The 17,987-nt window shown below is 40.8% G+C and overlaps 1 protein-coding gene across 1 annotated transcript in view; it reads right to left on the bottom strand.

Moving 5' to 3' along the window:
* Positions 1-17,987, bottom strand: part of LOC131756849 (heterogeneous nuclear ribonucleoproteins A2/B1-like) — a 32,556-nt gene that overhangs the window by 3,113 nt on the left and 11,456 nt on the right. Inside the window, 1 exon segment of the mRNA XM_059063934.1 lies at positions 902-1,199. Within this exon segment, the coding sequence (XP_058919917.1) occupies positions 902-1,199 (298 nt within the window).

Genomic DNA, 17,987 nt, shown 5'->3' with positions numbered 1-17,987 from the left:
GACAGGTGAATTTAAAAGATAATAGTATGTTCTTATGTTAGAAATACTTTGTGTACTGTAGGTACGTTCAACATGGTATGCCAGCTTGTAAGTGAAATGCGCACACTGTGTATGTGTTTTCATTTTTAACCTACGTAAATTCATTTGCACAACCTCCCAAAACGGAGACCTAAAAACCTTTTCAAAGTAAACAGCCAGCACTAGCTATTTAGTCCTCCAAGCATGAAACATATTGGCCATTCCGAGTCAGCATAGCTATTAACCCATGAATTCATATTCTTTCTCTCTCTCTCTCCCACCAACCCCCTGCTGCCCTCCATCCGCTTCCCTCCCCCACCTTGAAGTCGAATCGGTAAGGGTTATTTTGCACCGAGATACAAGTACCCGGTGCCAAGTGCATACCCTGCCTCCCCCTAAACTTAAAGCCAATTCCTTCCTGAAAGAGGAGGAATGCAGTGGTATCAGCACCGGGGACGCGGGGACAGCGAACACCGCGGTGGCGCTTGGAGTTTACAGAGGAGCAACCCCAGCTCCGCCGCCACCACCCCTCGCACGAGCGCCCACCCCCGTCCCCCCCGCCCACACACACACACGCGCGCGCGCACACACGCACGCACGCACACGCGCGCACACACACACACACACGCACGCACACACACACCGGTTCCAAATCCCCCCACTAACAGGGAAAATGCAGCAAGTCTGCACACTCCTGCACGCCTCGGGACCCAGGCTGGCGCGGAGCCGCGAGGGCAGGGAGCGCACCGCAGCACTTGTAAATAAGCCTCATTCCGTCCAGATTCCGAGCGCTCCTCACTCCCCCGACCCCACCCCCCAAGCCCGGTGGCGGGAAGGAGGGCGCGAGGGGCCGGGGACCCCCGGGACCCCCCCCCCCCCTTACCTTGCAGCGAGAAGAGGAACAGGAAGAAGCCCAGCACCCAGACGCTGTGCAGCCAGTAGGTCCTCATGTCTCCGCCGCGCTCGAAGCGATGCTCCCCCGCGCGCTCCGGCTCTGCCTCTTCGCTCGCGCTCTCTCTAGAAAAACGCGCCGCTCCTTCCGTCGGTTTCCCTCTGGGCTCTGCCGGCTCCGGCAACCCGGACGGAGCAGGCTCCTGCCGCAGGACGGCCGGACCCAGAACGGCTTCTCTCTCCTCCGCAAGAGCGCGAGCCCGGGGCTGGACGGACGCTCGGAGCTGTGTCTAGCGTAAACACAGCGAGCCCCCTTCTCCCTCAAGCTCTCCGGCTCTCCTCTTTCCTGCCCTCCTCTCCCTCACTCCCCTGCAGCTCCAACTAAATGCGACTGTACTTAAACAAGCAGCGTCTTATAGGACCGCGAACCGAGCCGAAAGGGCCCCGCTACTGCCATCTAGTGCGCACATCCCGGCATCGCCGCAGCTCTGCGTTGGCTTGTGTGTGTGCGCTCCAGGTCCATCCAAAGCTAATTCCCCTTTGCTCTTGGCATCACAGGTGAAACTCCTGCCCTCCTGAGTCCTTGACTTGACCTTGTTATCCCATAGGTCCGGATTATCTCTTTTTCACGAGGAGACGCTTGGCATTTACAACCCACATTTCTTCATTGCCCAATTGCTCCTTCTCTCTGTCTCTGAAATTTCCCCATTTCCCCCAACAACCTAATGGAAATGCTCCTCCAAATGTCACCATGACCTCCACCTGAGAAGTCTAATGGCTGTTGGAAGCCTTATCCCACCTGGCTTCTATGCCTCATTTCACGCTGTTAGCCATTCCTTTTCACTTGATTCCAAAGTCACCGAGTCAAAATAGTTCCCCTGGTGTTTCTGACCTTCACTCTAAGAGCCCCCTGGGTCCTCTGCTCTTCTCTGTTTAGATTTTCTGTTACATTTTCTTGTTTCTTTCCTAAATTTATTCGGAAACCAAACACATCTCTGCTGGTTACTCCCAGATGGAGACCTCACCACTAAACTACTTAGCCCTCAAATCAGACTTCCCAGCTGGGACAGGTACCAAGCATTTCCAATTGAATACTCTCCGGGCCACGCCCTAATGGAGTGAGGGGTTAGATGGAGTCCCCATTAACGAGCCCTGACTGGTAGTCAGGTGAACTGGATTTCAGTTCTGACAATTTGGCTTCCATTTGTTGGGAAGCTTAGCCAAGTCCTTTAATCTCTGAACTTCATTTTACTCATCAGTGAAATTAAAGCATCAAGTTACACAATCATGATGTCTTTGCCCCTTCCAACTCTGTTTTTAAGGTCTATATCAGTTTTCCCAGCTTTGGCACTATTGACATGTTGTACCAGATAATACTTTTCTGTAGGAGGCTGTGCTGTGCGTTGTAGGATGTTTAGCATCATCCCTGGCCTCTACTCACTAGATGACGTAGCATGTTCACACACAATTAATGAAAACCAAAAATGTCTCCAGGCATTGCTGAATGCCTCCTCGGGAGCAAAACTGCCCCTGGCTGAGAACCTCTGATCTCTGCCTACTGCCATTTTCCTTCAGGAATCATTCCCTGTTTCCAACTTTTTTTTTTTTTTTTCCTGTTAGAAGGATCACTCAATTCCACAGGCTCATGCCTTTAGAAGTATCTTTCATGCCTCCCTTCTCCAGTTTTAGTTGGTCATCAATCTCACCAATACAAACATGTCAAAGATATCTCTATCTTTTCCCAGCTCTGCTGCCACCGTTTCATGATATAGACAACATGGGTTGTGTGCATTACACTTTCCAAAATACGACAGAAAAGTTAAGTGACTTTTCCCATGGCACACAACAGGCCGGTAACAGCAAGGTCAGCTGAGGGAGGTCTCCTGATTTCAGTGCTTTTTCTAACCCATCCCTTTAGTTGCTTTTTGTTTTTATTTTCATCTCCACATGCCTAGGTACCTACAATAGCCTCCCAGTTGACCCGTTTCCTCCATCCTCCATGCTCTAATCTAGTCTATACATTACCACCAGGTTAAATCCTCTTTAACACTTTAAGACTCTTATCTGTCTATGAGTTACAGCAGCTCTCTATGGTCTTCTGGGAACAGATAAGAACCACCCGGGGGCTTTTAAAACCTACTGATGCATAACCCAGCCCCAGACCAATTGGATTAGTATCTCTAGAGTGAGGCCCTAGCATCAGTAGTTTTTAAAAATATCCCAGGTGATTCTAATTTGTAGGGAGGGCTGAGAAACACCAGTCTACCAGACTGAATTCAGATTTCTCATTTTCCAATTCGAGGTCCTCTGAAACTTTCATCTTACCTTTAATAATTTACATTCCCTTTTTCTATAACCAATGGAGTTCCTTTCTTCCAGACCGCCCAATCTTCTTTTAGTCTCTGTGCTTCCTTCATGTGCTGCTTGTTTGTCTTGCCAAGATTATACTACCCTCAGGAAGCAGTTTTCACAGTGGCCCAAGCAAGGACTTAGGAGCTAAAACTAAGTGGATTCAGATCCTCCCTTGCCCCTAACAAGCTGTGAGACCTTGAATAAGTCTCCAAGGGCTGTTGTATGATTCATGATGTACTTAATAAATAATGTCGAGCAGTATTATTTTTCAAGAGTCAACCTAGATTTCTTCAGTGTCAATATATATCTTAGTTAGGTTTTTCAAAATGTAATCTGAGGACTCAGATACAACAGAATCACTTAGTGCACATGCAAAAAATCCAGATTACTCAGTCACAACACCAGGCCTAATGAATTAACATATATGGATGTCGGGGGTGTCTAGTAATCTGCATTAAACTAATTTCTCTAGGTGACTCTAGTGCCTTCTAATGATTGAGAAACAGTATTTAAGAACCACAAAGTGTTAACAGCAGTGAGAAATATTTAAGTTCAGTTTCAGTCCTGTTGGTATTTTGAGTCATATAATGATTTGTTGCATGGGACTCTCCCCTGCATTGTAGATTGTTTAGCAGTATCCCTGGCCTCTACCCACTAGATGCCGTTAGCACTCCCATCCCTAAGTTGTGACAACCAAAAGTATCTCCAGATATTCTACATGTCCCCTGGGGATAACAATATCCCCAGCCTACTCTGCCACCCCTGTGGAGACCACCTATCTAGTCCAAGCACCTTTATTAGGTAAGGAAACTGAGTCTCAGGGAAGTCACATGACTTGCTAAGGTCATACAGTTTAGATGTGGATTTGGCAAAGCCAAGAAGTGTGTTACATCAGACTGTGGTCTCCTTACATTGTGTTTAGAATGGCTTCCAAAAATTCTCAAAATTTTTCTTGATACCTAAATTAGACATTTGCCTGAAACATATACTGTACCAGCTATACTACCTATTTCTTTCTGTATTTTAAAAAATCAATCTAATTTCTATGTTAGTACTGTATCAATTTCCAAATTGATTATAAACATACCTTCCAATTACCTTGTATCCCTTACAGAGCCTGGCAGAGTGCAAGATTCAGGGTAGACATTTCTTTAGCTAGCAATTGAGTAAATACTTGTTTGTGTGGAGCCAGAGAACATGTATGTATTTATATATCAACTGTCCAAATATTTTTATCAGAAATTTCTTAAATTGTAATATATGATTGGAGACTTTTTTCTCACAAATATTCTTTTCTAGGTAAAGAAAGTATCCCATTCTATTTCTGCCCATACCCTTGACTTTAGTTCAGGGACACTGTTTACAAGATAGAAAAGTGATTCTTTAATTGGCTGGGTAAAGTCACCTGTAGAATTTTTATAAACGGTAGATATTCAGGCCCTATTCCCAGATGCTTTAATTCAGTTATGGATAGAGCCACTGTTCAGTCTGATGCCTTGTCAGAGTTCAGGAACATGGAATTTGAAGACGTGTGTGTGCGTGTGTGTGTGTGTGTGTGTGTGTGTGTTTTGTTGGGATTTTCTGAATGCAAACATAACTCTCATCCTGTGAAGTTCAGCTTATGTAACAGTGTGGAGGATATCCTTTTAATATCATAGTGGAAGACACACATACATACAGACATGTTTGTTTAAATAGGTAGTAATGATGTGACACTGCATCATCACTATGGTTCTGAAAAGCTACTTTGTGTTAGAAAGTAACACAGAACATAAAAGAATTAACCACAGGCATAGAAGCCATTCTTAGCTTTTTACCTGAGGGCATTTTATTCCCTTCCCTGCAGCTGCTTTCCACTCCAACAAAATCTCCAAGTTTATATAGCCTGTCAACTTCCATTGCTAATTCTCAGTGATGGGGATGTAATTTACTCTGAGAAGCTTCCTGGTATTACTGTTAAGTCATTTACATTCTATCAAAAGATTTGTGTTCTGGTGGGTCCAGGAATTCCTAGAAGTTGTCGTCGTCCCCCCCCCATCACCACTGCCCCGCCTGCACCTTTCAATTGGATTCTCTCCCTCTGAGTAAAAAAAAAATCTGGTAGTACTGGATGCCTTTATCAAGTATCAGACCCGAAGTCCACCTACAAGAAAAGAAAACAGTCCTTTCCCACTCAAAAGAAACCCAGAGACACCTAAGCTGGCTTTTCATATTTTATTTCAATAGACCCCCAACTACATCCCCCAATGAGTGGATGAATATTTAAGTCACAATATCTGTGTCCAAACAGATATTTGCAGTATTCCTCCAAAACGATAAGAACAATCATAAGAAAGATTTTTTTTAAAGAGCAGCTTTATACTAATATCCCAAAATAAAATCAAGAAAAGATGGGAATTCAAATGCATGATATACTGAATCAGCAAAACTATCTCTAACTAGAATACTTTTCAAAGATTTTTTATCAAGTGTTAGCAAATCCTAAACAACAAAGAAAAAAAAAAGAAGAAAAAAAAAGGAAAAGAAAACCTTTTATTGCAAGTACAATTAGGTTTAATGTGTGTAGAAGCACATTTTTGTCCAGCGACCCCTTAGGATGCTGTACTGGGACAAGGAGCCAAAAAAAGGAAAGCTTTGTTGTTATGTTTTGAACAGATGGATTGCCTATTTTTGCCTTTCCAACATTAGAGCTGTTTTTCCCCCTCTTTAAACTAGAGAATCATCATCCTGTAGCAGTATACAACTGCCATTCATGCCTGCCTATATTATACTCCCACTACTTGACTTTAGGCAAGAGAAGGTGATATGCACAATATCTTCCATAATAGACTTTGCAATCTGGACTGGGGGTTTCTTTTGACTGTCCCAATGCCTGCCAGAGCAGTTTTCACAGATCTTGGAAATGGCTACATAAGTTATGTAGAATTAGAAAATAAAGAAAAAGAATGCAGATTTTTGTGGGCATCTGAAATGAAACAAGTCCAACTCCAGACTGAAAAGCCTAGAAGTAACTGTGCTCATCAAATAATAATAATACCTTATGGTTGTGGAGCTACTTCATGTGCATGAGCTCATTAATATAGCAACAGCAAAAATTTCAGAAGGTAGGAGTGTGTCTTTTTTTTTATTGGAGTGAAATTGCTTTACAATGTTGTGTTAGTTTCTGCTGTACAATGAAGTGAATCAGCTGTATGTATACCTATATCCCCTCCCTCTTGGACCTCCCTCCAAGCACCCCCCATCTTGCCCATCTAAGTCATCACAGAGCAACAAGCTGAGGTCCCTGTGCTATACCACAGCTTCCCACTAGCTATTTTACACATGGTAGTGTATTTATGTCAAACCTAATCTCCCAATTCGTCCCACCCTCCCCTTCCCCTGCTGTGTCCACACGTCCATTCTCTACGTCTGCCTCTCTATTCCTGCCCTACGAATAGGTTCATCTGTACCATTTCTGTAGATTCCGCACTAAATAAGGCAAAGCTAGAACTGGATGTGTCAAGAAACCAAATAGTAGAGCTTCCAGAAAAAGAACTTCAGTATTTGAAGGGACCTTAGATGAGGCAGTGTGGTGTGCTATAGAAGAAAAATCTAGCTGTAACCTCAAACATAAAAGGGGTTTCCCACTCACTGGCCAGGTGAGTCTGGTGTTAGTTTGCAAATTGGCCCCAAAGAGGACAAGGAGAGATGGAAAGAAAGATACAGATTACCCCAGATTGGTAGGTGGCAGATTTAACAAGCAAAAGGGCTTACAAACAAAGCGTGCCTTGGGTGGCTGCAAGACAAGTAGATCTCCACACCCTTCTGCTAGAATCTTAAGAGTCTATGTAAGGCCCTGAACTGGGTTCAGCCAAGTATCTGGTCCATATAGTCTCAGCAACACCATGAAAAGAGCTGCCACTGTGGGAACAATGGATGGAATGTACATTCCAATGACAGGGGAGAGGGTGAGGAACCTCTGATTGCCTGGGTCCAGCTCTTGGGTCAACGGGGGTTAGGTCCTCTCAATGACTCCCTCCAACACGTGGGTAAATAACCCAACTTCTTTGAGCTCTAGTTCTTTCCTTCAGGGTATTGTGAGTACCTATTGAAACAAGATATATAAGGTTCCTGACATACATTAAGTGCTCAGTGAAGGTGATCCATGACACTATCTCAAGCACCGCTACTCACCTTCTGGCTTTCCCTAAACCCACTCTCTCGTGTCCAAGTTTACAAAAAAGACTAAGCCTTCCAAAACTCAAGCAATGTGTCCAAAGTCATGTAGTTAAACCAAAAATAGGACTTAATCCTTCTGATTCCTAATATAGTGCTCTAGCTTAGCACATAACTAAAAGTAAAGCTTCCCACAAACCCTCTTTCATAAAATAAAACTTTCTCTCCTGTAGATGGTATAATTTTTAATTTACGTAAACCTAGAGAAAAACTCCAAAGTTTATTTTATTTTAGATAAGGACTAGATAATACAGCCTGGGGTCATTTGAGTCAAGACATTGATTCCTGACTAGGGAAGGACTTTTGCTGAGGCAGGATGTTGACAGGTGTCAGAAATAAGGAGCTATAGTATCCTCCTTTGAACCAAAATAACTCCTTTTCCCTTAAAATATCCCCATTTGCAACTGAAAAGAAAACAAACGATTCTGGCTGAAGAAATTGCTTTTGCCATTAGGATGCAAATGGCCAAGCAAATTTGTTGCCCAATAAATCTTTTGGGGGTATTATATAGATATAGTCTTAGAATTTGTAAAGCCTAAACTATAAAAGCAAATAACATAAAAGGAGAAGAAGCTATAAATTCCAAATCTAGATAACACTTTTGTATGTAAGTCTCACGGGGGGCAAGACATACTCTTAAGAACAAGGAATTATAAGAACCAAATGGAGTTAGAAAGGCTTCTGGTTTCTCTATAAATTCCAAATCTAGATGACACTTTTGTATGTAAGGCTCACAGGGGGCAAGACACACTCTTAAGAACAAGGAATTATAGGAACCAAATGGAGTTAGAAAGGCTTCTGATTTCTTTTCTCTAGTGCCTTCCTATTACATTGTACTTTTAGCAATTAATGTAGTGCCATAGCAGGACCTGACAACCTGCTCTGAGCAACGGGATTTGAAATTCCATTTCTTCATCCTCCCTCCCCATGTTAATTTCAGCCCAAGATGAGAGCCCAAGGACAAACCCAACTTGGAAGGAAGGGTTTGGGCTGTTGATTTTGCTCCAAAGACCAGAAGGGGGGATTTGAATTCAAAATAGAAAAAGAGTAGGACCTCCTGGACCTTGTCGAACATGGAGCCTGACCATTTCCTGTACTTCATCGATGAGGAAACAGTCTCAGAAAGGCACAGCAATGATTTTCAAAGAATTGTCCTTACATGAAAAGGGGAGATTGCATACATTTCCATCATTATCTCTCACTAGACTTCCATAGATACTTCATCCTCTGGCCAAATTATTCACTAATCCTTCAACAAATCTTGAGTTGTTCCCTGCTTTTGCTCAAGCCTCCCACCTACCTCATCAATGATTTTCTTCAAAACCTATGCCTACCCATGGGACATTTAAGGAGCATCTTCTCAAATAGAGGCAAGGACTCGCCAGTCTTATTTACCACTATTTCCTTGGAACTGAGCATAGTTCCTGGTACCTAAGAGGTATGTCTAAAACTAGCTGTTGAATAAAGAAATGCATCTTTCCTCCATGCTTCTGGAAGTGAAACCCTGTTTTGCTTTGTAAACTATAAGTAACTGACTATATTTATAAATATAGGTACCATACCTTCCCTATTCAATTGCAAGTGAACTGAGGACAAAGATCATGCAACTGAATGTAGCCATTGCATCACTAATTATTGTTTTAAGCATGTAGTTACAACAAAATGAATGAATGAATAAATGAATGCCTTAAAATTGAGGTTTCGAGAAAATCTCCTGAACTATTTTAAAAAGAAATAAGTACTACTTGAAATTGAACAAATTCAAGGGCCAATAAAGGGTAGAAACCCTATACCTACTCATCTTAGAGTAAGTCCATTTTTAAAAATTTATTAAGGAGAATCATTATTTTTCTAAAAATATATGCATAGCTTCGAACACTTTAACTTAAAGCTTACAAATGTACATTTATTTAACACAATTTTAGTGGAAGCCCAAGGCCTTTTCTTGCATAAGCCCATTATCTTTCTTACAAAAAACCTTATGATACCTATGAAAAATCTTAGTATGGAATTCTTCCAGATTTTTTCAATTATCCCTGAGTCTTTTACAGTTATCTCACCCCCTTCTAATTCAACAGCATTTTTTCCCAGCTTACCTTTAACAAATATGTCCAAAGCATTCAACATAGTTTTCCCTAAAACAGCAACTTTTTCTTTTTGCTCCCATTATTTGTTTGTTTTAAGTAGTAATTAGTTAAATTATGTAATTACCGTAGCACATAAAGCTAGCATAAATACGTTTGGAAAAAAATAATTCATACTTAATAAACATATAATTCAGCTGATGGGAAAAGAAGAACATCGCATGTTAAGGAGGTCTACTAATCAGGGGGCCCCAGTCAGAATAGAGGGAACAGAGTGATGGTTAATTGAGGAGATGGGCAAGTACAGTTGCATAAGAGATCTTTCCCTGTAACACAAACAAATCTAGAGATATTTGTCACTCTATATGTATAGTATCAAAATGCATCAAGAATCTTGATATCTCAGAACAAAGAATGTTTATAACAACAAAAAGAGAAATCATGTGCAGGCCTCATAGGTAATCCATCCAAATTTGATAGTCTGTTGACAAACAGGTACCTATATTTATCCATCTATAAAAATATATTTATGCTATTAGTTTTAGAAATAATTTTTACTAACATTAAGTGTCATATATATTCATTTTACTTGTATTATTTCAGGAATGAAGGAAGCCTATGGATAAATCAAAACAAGCAGTCATTGATCATATATCATTCAGAGAGAGACAGAGAGAGAGAATTGTGATAGATGCACAAGAGGTAGAAATAGGTGACACAGAGTGACTGTCCTCATAGGGATTTACAATTTAGTGGTAGGAACAAGAATACAATAAATAAATAAGAGCAATGTAAAAAGAAGAGACAAAAATATCATTATCATGCTTGTTTAGACTAAAAAAATACCTATTTAAATAAAATCCCAGCACATTTCGGTATTCCTTGGCCACGTGCTCTGGTCAGGCCACCGTAGTTCTACACAGAACACAACCATAATCCTAGATATTATTTGTAATAAACATTTGTATTCTTGCTCTTTGTCAGGGACTCCCTTGTACACCTTGCTGTCAGACAGCCAATATTTCTCTGGGAGCTTTTAGCGTAGAGCAGGCACAGGTGTTGGTATCTGTAATTATGTTGAATGCATCAAGTGCACCACTGCTATCAGTGACTTGGTGGTGGAATGAGAATGTCACACATTCATGGGCCTTTCCATGTGCGAAGCTATACATTTTTATGCCCTATACGTGTGTGTGTGTGTGTGTGTGTGTGTGTGTGTGTGTGTGTGGTCACAGTGGAGTAGGAGAATTGCATTTCTCGTTGAGAAATCATCATTTATCAAGTTAGACTGACTATCAGTCCGGAACTGCTTTCAAGGTCAAGGACTGCTGAATGTCCAGAAATGAGATTTCTCACGGATGGGTGCAGTGGACTCTCAAGAGCTTGATGAATGTTTTCACATCTGGCCAGGCTGATAGACTGAGCAAACTGGATTCAGATTCTGTACTCGCCTGTTACCTGGTGACTGGCAGATCCTGTCCCAGTTTTGGCTTCTGACCTTTGCATAGAAGACGTTTTCTTCCAAATTTTGCTTTAGGGCTGCCATTATCTTTCTGGTCCGTTTCACTGGATTTTTTTTCTCTCCTCTCATGTTCTTTGCTATCCCTTGTTTAGTAGCTCTCTCTGGCTTGTACTCACTCTCCTTGCTGTTTCTGGTGTGTATGGGAGTGTGATGTCTAAAGACCTGAACCCAATTTCATTTTAGCATATGTGATACAGATGGTCCAATTCTTCCTTCACTCTTTTCATAGAGTGAGGGTAAAGGTAATGATAAGATTTAATTCTTCTTTATCTGTTTTAAATTTTTCATATCTCATACATTTACTTATTTCTTTCCAGTTTACTTTGCCCTTTGAACCCTTTTTCAGAAGTTAAAAAATTGGCAAAATTATGATGTTAGAACATACTGAAAAGTAGCATCTTACTGGAAAGGACGTGTCACATGACAGAGTTGATATTCTGCCCCAAATGTCTTTCTGTTCCTTTTCTCTCACTTAGAACAAACATTAAAAGCCAAGCTCATGTCCATAAAAATGTTTCCTTAACAGTAACTAAACTTACGGTGACCCCTCCTTCCTGCCAATTCTTATTGTCTCCATCATTCATTTGTCTCATAATCATGCATTGCCTTACACTACTCTTTTTGTTATATTCTTTGTTTTATTTTTTTTTTCAGTTTTGGTATTTGAGTAGGATCTCTCAAGTTACCAATATGACATCATTGAAGATATTATGAGATAGAGAAATGGACAAGTTGTACTTTGCCTGCTCTCCTTTTTTCCTGACTTTTCATGCAGGTTACTTTTTTTTTTTTTTTTGGTTTTTTTGCGGTACGCGGGCCTCTCACTGTTGTGGCCTCTCCCGTTGCGGAGCACAGGCTCCGGACGCACAGGCTCAGCGGCCATGGCTCACGGGCTTAGTTGCTCCGCGGCATGTGGGATCTTCCCGGACCAGGGCACGAACCCGTGTCTCCTGCATCGGCAGGCGGATTCTCAACCACTGCGCCACCAGGGAAGCCCATGCAGGTTACTTTTTATCACTGTTTGGACTATAAGCTCCATGATAGGCAAACATTAAGCATTATATGTAATAGTCTTCTAGTGATTTGACACTGTGTTATCCCTAACACAAGTCCTGACTTCAATAAAGTACTTATCGAATGAAGAAACCATGAAAGAGAGATCTATAGTATATGAAACCTGAAAGAACAGATAATACAGATAGAAGTAACAAATTTCAGTTCCCTCATCTAATAAGTGGAGCTAACTATATCCATCTGCCAACTTCAGGGAGTGGCATGAGAAAAAAATGAGTCATAAAATATTCTATAAAATATTCTAGTGACTTCTACACCTCTAAAGATGCCTCTTACTGTCACTCGCCTTTATCATTTAAAAGCTGCTTTACCAAATCGAACTGTATATATTTATTAATAAATATATATAAAATACTATATAGTAAAATAATTGAGCTACAATATTATCCTTATTAGATTATTTTGAAATAGTATAAACAATTCACAATTACTAACTTCATGAGCTCCCAGTGGGCCTAGGACCTCAGAATGGAAATGTGTTCTACATAAATTTAAAGGCATTATTCTTTTACTATTTATTATTTTAAACAACATTAATAATAATAAACCAAATTGCCTGCTCAAGAGGCCAGTTTTCAGTCACTCTGCCAATTATCACCTGCTCTGAATTTCCCTTTTCTGGGCCAGTCAATTAACAAAATACAAGTGGATAACTAGAGAAGCAAGAAAGAACCATAAATGTCCCATCCTATTTCACATGCCTGCAACGTGTTTTTGAGAGGTCCTCATTCGTACTTTGTCATTGTAAAATAACAAACTGATCCATCTGCTATAAGACCAACATAGAGAAACAGCTAAAATAGCAAAAACATTTTAAAAACTACATCCAATTACTACAGATTCTCCTTACTCTAAACTAGGCGTATTCTTGTATTTCTTAGAAATTCACCAGCAAGTGTATGTCAGCTAAGAATTAGGGAGTGTGACCATCCCCTTTATAAATCTTCCTTCAAATCCAAGGAGCCCAATGCTTTGTCTTGTTGATACAAATCAGTTCTGGGGAGACACAAGTTTGAATCTAAGACAACTCCAAAGTTATTTTTTGGTTTGTTTTTTATATCTTTATTAGATTATAATCCCTTTACAATGTTGTGTTAGTTTCTGCTGTACAACAAAGTGAATCAGCTATATGTATACATATATCCCCTCCCTCTTGGGCATCCCTCCCACCTTCCCCATCCCACCCCTCTAGGTGATCACAAAGCACCAAACTGATCTCCCAGTGCTATGCAGCACCTTCCCACTATCTATCTGTTTTACATATGGTAGTGTATATATGTCAATGCTACTCTCTCAGTTCGTCCCATCCTCCCTCCCCCCCCACTCCATGTCCACAAGTCCGTTCTCTACATCTGCGTCTCTATTCTTGCCCTGCCACTAGGTTCATCAGTACCATTTTTCTAGATTCCATATGCATTAATATAAGGTATTTGTTATTTTTAAATGATAAAAAGTTTTCTCTGTCAGAAAACCTGTAGCTTTTTGCCAGGTTAAATCTTCTTGTCAATTGTCCATGCACACATCGTGGGTCAACTTGACATAACAATACAAGATAGCTGTGATTTTATGGCTGTCCATTTCCACACTGATAACATTCAGGCCTGGTCCTTTTGAGGGGACCCTGGCTAAAGAAAAGCAGTTGGTCATGATAGTTAATAAGTGTGTGAAGTAAACGGCTGCCTCCCCACACACAAAAAAATAGGTCCAACGTTGTAAAAGCTGGTGGCATTAGTTAAGCAAATTTTGGCACCTAATTTACCCTAATAGTTTCAGAAGACAATGGAAGTACATTGTTCATGTAAAAGGAAGTTATAGTACTGAAATACAGAGCAGACTAGTAATTTGACTTGAAAGTAGCTTATCTAAGTTAGCATTTTAAAAACACTTCCATGTATTAGACATAACTAGTCAAGGTCTTGCTCTCAGGGAGGTCCTAGCTGCATTAGAAGAGAGGAAAAGAGATGGAGACTGTTTTTAAAGTGTTTGTTAATGCCACATCTCTTTCTGCTTTATTCATTTTCTCGTATTTACTTACATCTGTGGCAAGGATAAGGGTCAGAAAGGTATTTGTATGTCTGTGTAAGGACCAGCTATTTAAACACATCTCACTCCCACTTAATCAAAAATGTCTTAGTAGAGTTGGAATTCAAGGATAGTTTTAGAGAGAAGTAAGATGATTTGACTGGATCATTCTGATTGTTAAAGTAGACTACTTAGCCATCTGTTCTCATCTGAAGGTATCAAGCTTAAGTTGGCAGGAGTGGCTGCAATTGTTGTTATGAGAGCACTAGAAAGACATGTTGCTATGGAAACAATATCCCTGAGTTATATTATACCTTGTAGAGGTCTTGGCACCAAGAGTGGCCACCGAAAGCAAGAAATGAAGACAAGGAATTACAGAAAGCTGTCCAATAATATTTAGTCTCTACAAAGGGAAGCCGCTAATTGCTAAGGCAGGCTTTTTGGCATACTCTGATGTAAAAAGGAAGTCATAATACAGGTAAATGCATCCACATAAGGGTTTAGTACTCTGCTATTGCAGAAAGGAGTCTTGTGGAATATGTATTCCAGTCACTTGCCTTCTGCCCAGAAATAAAGTATGAGGAGGTCAAAAAGAAGGCTAATCTATTATCGGATTTTTAAAATTCATCTAGGACCCACTCTATAAAAAAGTACAGAATGTGTTCCTTCACATTGGAGGCAAGAAAATTCAACATGAACATCATTAAGCTCAAGGCTAAGTCTGAAAGAGATACCAAACCTTCACAGTAGGTTCTCTGATCTCTGAATGTAAAAGCTGGATTATTACAGAAAATATTTCAGCCATTCTTCACTACAGATAGGGAGAGACAGACAGAGAGACACACACACGGAGGATATCAGTAACATTCTCTTTGCTGTAGAAATTTTTAGTTAAAATATTTTTTAAAAAACTACAAGTCTAATAAAAATAAAACCAGGAAGTACTGAGAAATAAAAAGAATGAAAAAGATTACCCTATAGACCCACCTCTCAAATACAACTTTTATGCCATTTTGGTATATTTTCTCTCTCTCTCTCTCTCTCTCTCTCTCTCTCTCTCTCTCTCTCTCTCTTTTAACTCTCTGAATATCTTTAAGTAATAACATTTTATATTACTGAGGATTTGACTCAAACTTCATTCAACCTAGAAGAAAAGAAATACCCAGAAGAAAGAATTGAGTCCAGGCACAATACCTTTAAATTATTCCCCAGCTTTATAGACCATACCTTATCAGATTCCATTCATAGCACCAGAGATCATCACAACTAAAATGGATCCTGGAGATGGTCAATTCCAACTCCCTCATTTGATAAATGAGAAAACTGGTGTCCAAAGAAGTGAAGTACTTGCAGACGTCATACAATTATTAAGCAGTTAACTTAGACTTAACACTATTTTCAAAGCACCCCAGTGCCACCAGTTTATCTTTGTATATTAAAACAAACTTCAAATTATTTGTGAGTAATGGGAATATCTTATATCAAGTTGTTCTTTCAGGTTGTCTTTCTACTAGTCTGTTTCTCTTCTGGTAAGAAAGGGACTTTAAACTATCAATACATTGTATCTACTGCTGCCTGGGCCAGTAGAAATTCCAGCTATTTTGTTCATTTTCATCTTGGTGAGGAGACGGTGCTCTCCCTTATGCTCCCCTCTTCAGACAAGGTGTCTAAACCCAGATCAGAGGGAAAAAGTACATGTGTTCACAACAGTTAAATGCAGACTGTCTAAAGCAGATGGCTGAACCCAGTGGAAGAAGCAGGAGCCCACACTAGATGACATCTCAAATGTAGAATACCTACCACTCCACTTCCAGGCTCAACATGAAAATTCTCCTTTTCCATCTAACCCCATACACTCCAAGCTGAGTCCCTTTCATACCTCTCATCGGCATTTCTCTCATAAAATTTGCAAGTCTTTCTCTTCTTTCCTTTCACCCAAACTTAGTGTCTCAGTCTGTTCAGTCTGCTATAACAAAATACCACACACTCGGTGGTTTAAAAACACAGAAATTGGGCTTCCCTGGTGGCGCAGTGGTTGAGAGTCCGCCTGCTGATGCAGGGGACACGGGTTCGTGCCCGGGTCCGGGAAGATCCGACATGCTGCGGAGCGGCTGGGCCCGTGAGCCTTGGCCACTGAGCCTGCGCATCCGGAGCCTGTGCTCCGCAATGGGAGAGGCCACAACAGTGAGAGGCCCGCGTACCGAAAAAATATACATAAAAATAAAATAAAAACACAGAAATTTATTTCTTACAGTTCTGGAAGCTGAAAGTCCGAAGTCAGGGTTCCAACATGGTCTGGTGAGCAACCTCTCTGGGTTGCAGACTTCTGACTTCTCCTGTCCTCATAAGGTGGAAGAGGCAAAGGAGCTTTCTTGGCCTCTTTTATATGGGCATTAATTTCATTCATAAGCTCTCCGCCTTCATCACCTAATCACCTCTCCAAAGCCCCACCTGCTACTATAATCACATCGGGAATCAGGATTTCAATATATGAATTTTGTGGGCAAACAAACATTCAGATCATAGAATTCAGCCTCACCTGGTTTTTGGAGAGGAAAGCCTAGTCTGGAGACCTCTAAGAAATGTCTCTTGTAGCTCTCTCTTTTAACTTTGGTGTAGGCTGAGATAGAGAAAATGCCTGTTAGAATAAAAGAAGAGGGTGGAAATACACAGAGAAAAAACCAAATCAATATTTGATATTTAAGTCTACCACAAGATTATATTCAACCAAAAGATAGAAAGCTAAAGCAGGAAAGGATTTTCTAGATCAGTTATCCAGATTCTTTTTTAGATGAGAGAATTGAGGCTTAGAAAAGTCAAATTTATTTCTGTCTGTGCATAATCACCCAGGAAGGTGGTTCTAGGTTCAAGACAAGAATCTAGGTTGCCAGTGCATCTGACACCATAGCTCCCTTATCTAATATCAAGGCTCTGACAACCTCAGAGGTGTCAGATATTTCTTGCAGGTATCAACACTTCTTGCATATGAAATAATGTGATTTAAAATAGTAATTGTATTTGGAGGCATCCTTGTGTAGAAATTCTCACACTTCTGAAATGCTCAGACTCATGTAAGGCCTGAGCCAACAGCATTTCCTACAGATACAGAATGTGTGGTTTTTCTCTGCAATGGTTGGCCAAAGAGTTGCATCTCTTAATCCTCCAGCATGTATCTGCCTGCTTTCAGAGAACATGTCCTGTGGAGCTATAATAGTAAACATGAGTTTGCTGAGCCCCAGTGCTTTTTAGAAATCTACAGTGCAAATATCCAGAATCAAGTGTGAAAGGGTAGGCTGTGATCAAGCAAGAGAACATGTCCAAAGAGACACAGGAATAGAGGGATTCCAGAGACAAGTATTTGAAATGTGCAAAACTTGTCTTATGGGACTACCTTCCATTTACCCTTCCTTTCTGCTGTACTAAACTAACAGATCTCTTATGATGAATTTATGCTTATTTCAGTAAAGTTATACATGCCCCTAATTATGTGATCATTTACAGTTGCATTAAGGTACATTTGGCCATACCACTGCCCTCATTCTCAGAAGGCCATCCCACAGCTGTCAGTTATTCTCAAATATATCAAGGACCAGTTTATGGTCTGCCCTATACCTAACTCCAGTAGAACCTCTGTGAGATCAGGATGTTTTTTTCACAGCTGCAGCTTAGAACGTACTTTAAAAAAGCCATTTCCAGGGGCTTCCCTGGTGGCGCAGTGGTTGAGAGTCCGCCTGCCGATGCAGGGGACACGGGTTCGTGCCCCGGTCCGGGAAGATCCCACATGCCGCGGAGCAGCTGGGCACGTGAGC

Source organism: Kogia breviceps, chromosome 5, assembly GCF_026419965.1.
Source record: "Kogia breviceps isolate mKogBre1 chromosome 5, mKogBre1 haplotype 1, whole genome shotgun sequence".
NCBI lineage: Eukaryota > Metazoa > Chordata > Mammalia > Artiodactyla > Physeteridae > Kogia > Kogia breviceps.
Note: the sequence above shows the minus strand (reverse complement) of the source record. Positions and strands in the feature narration are given on the sequence as shown.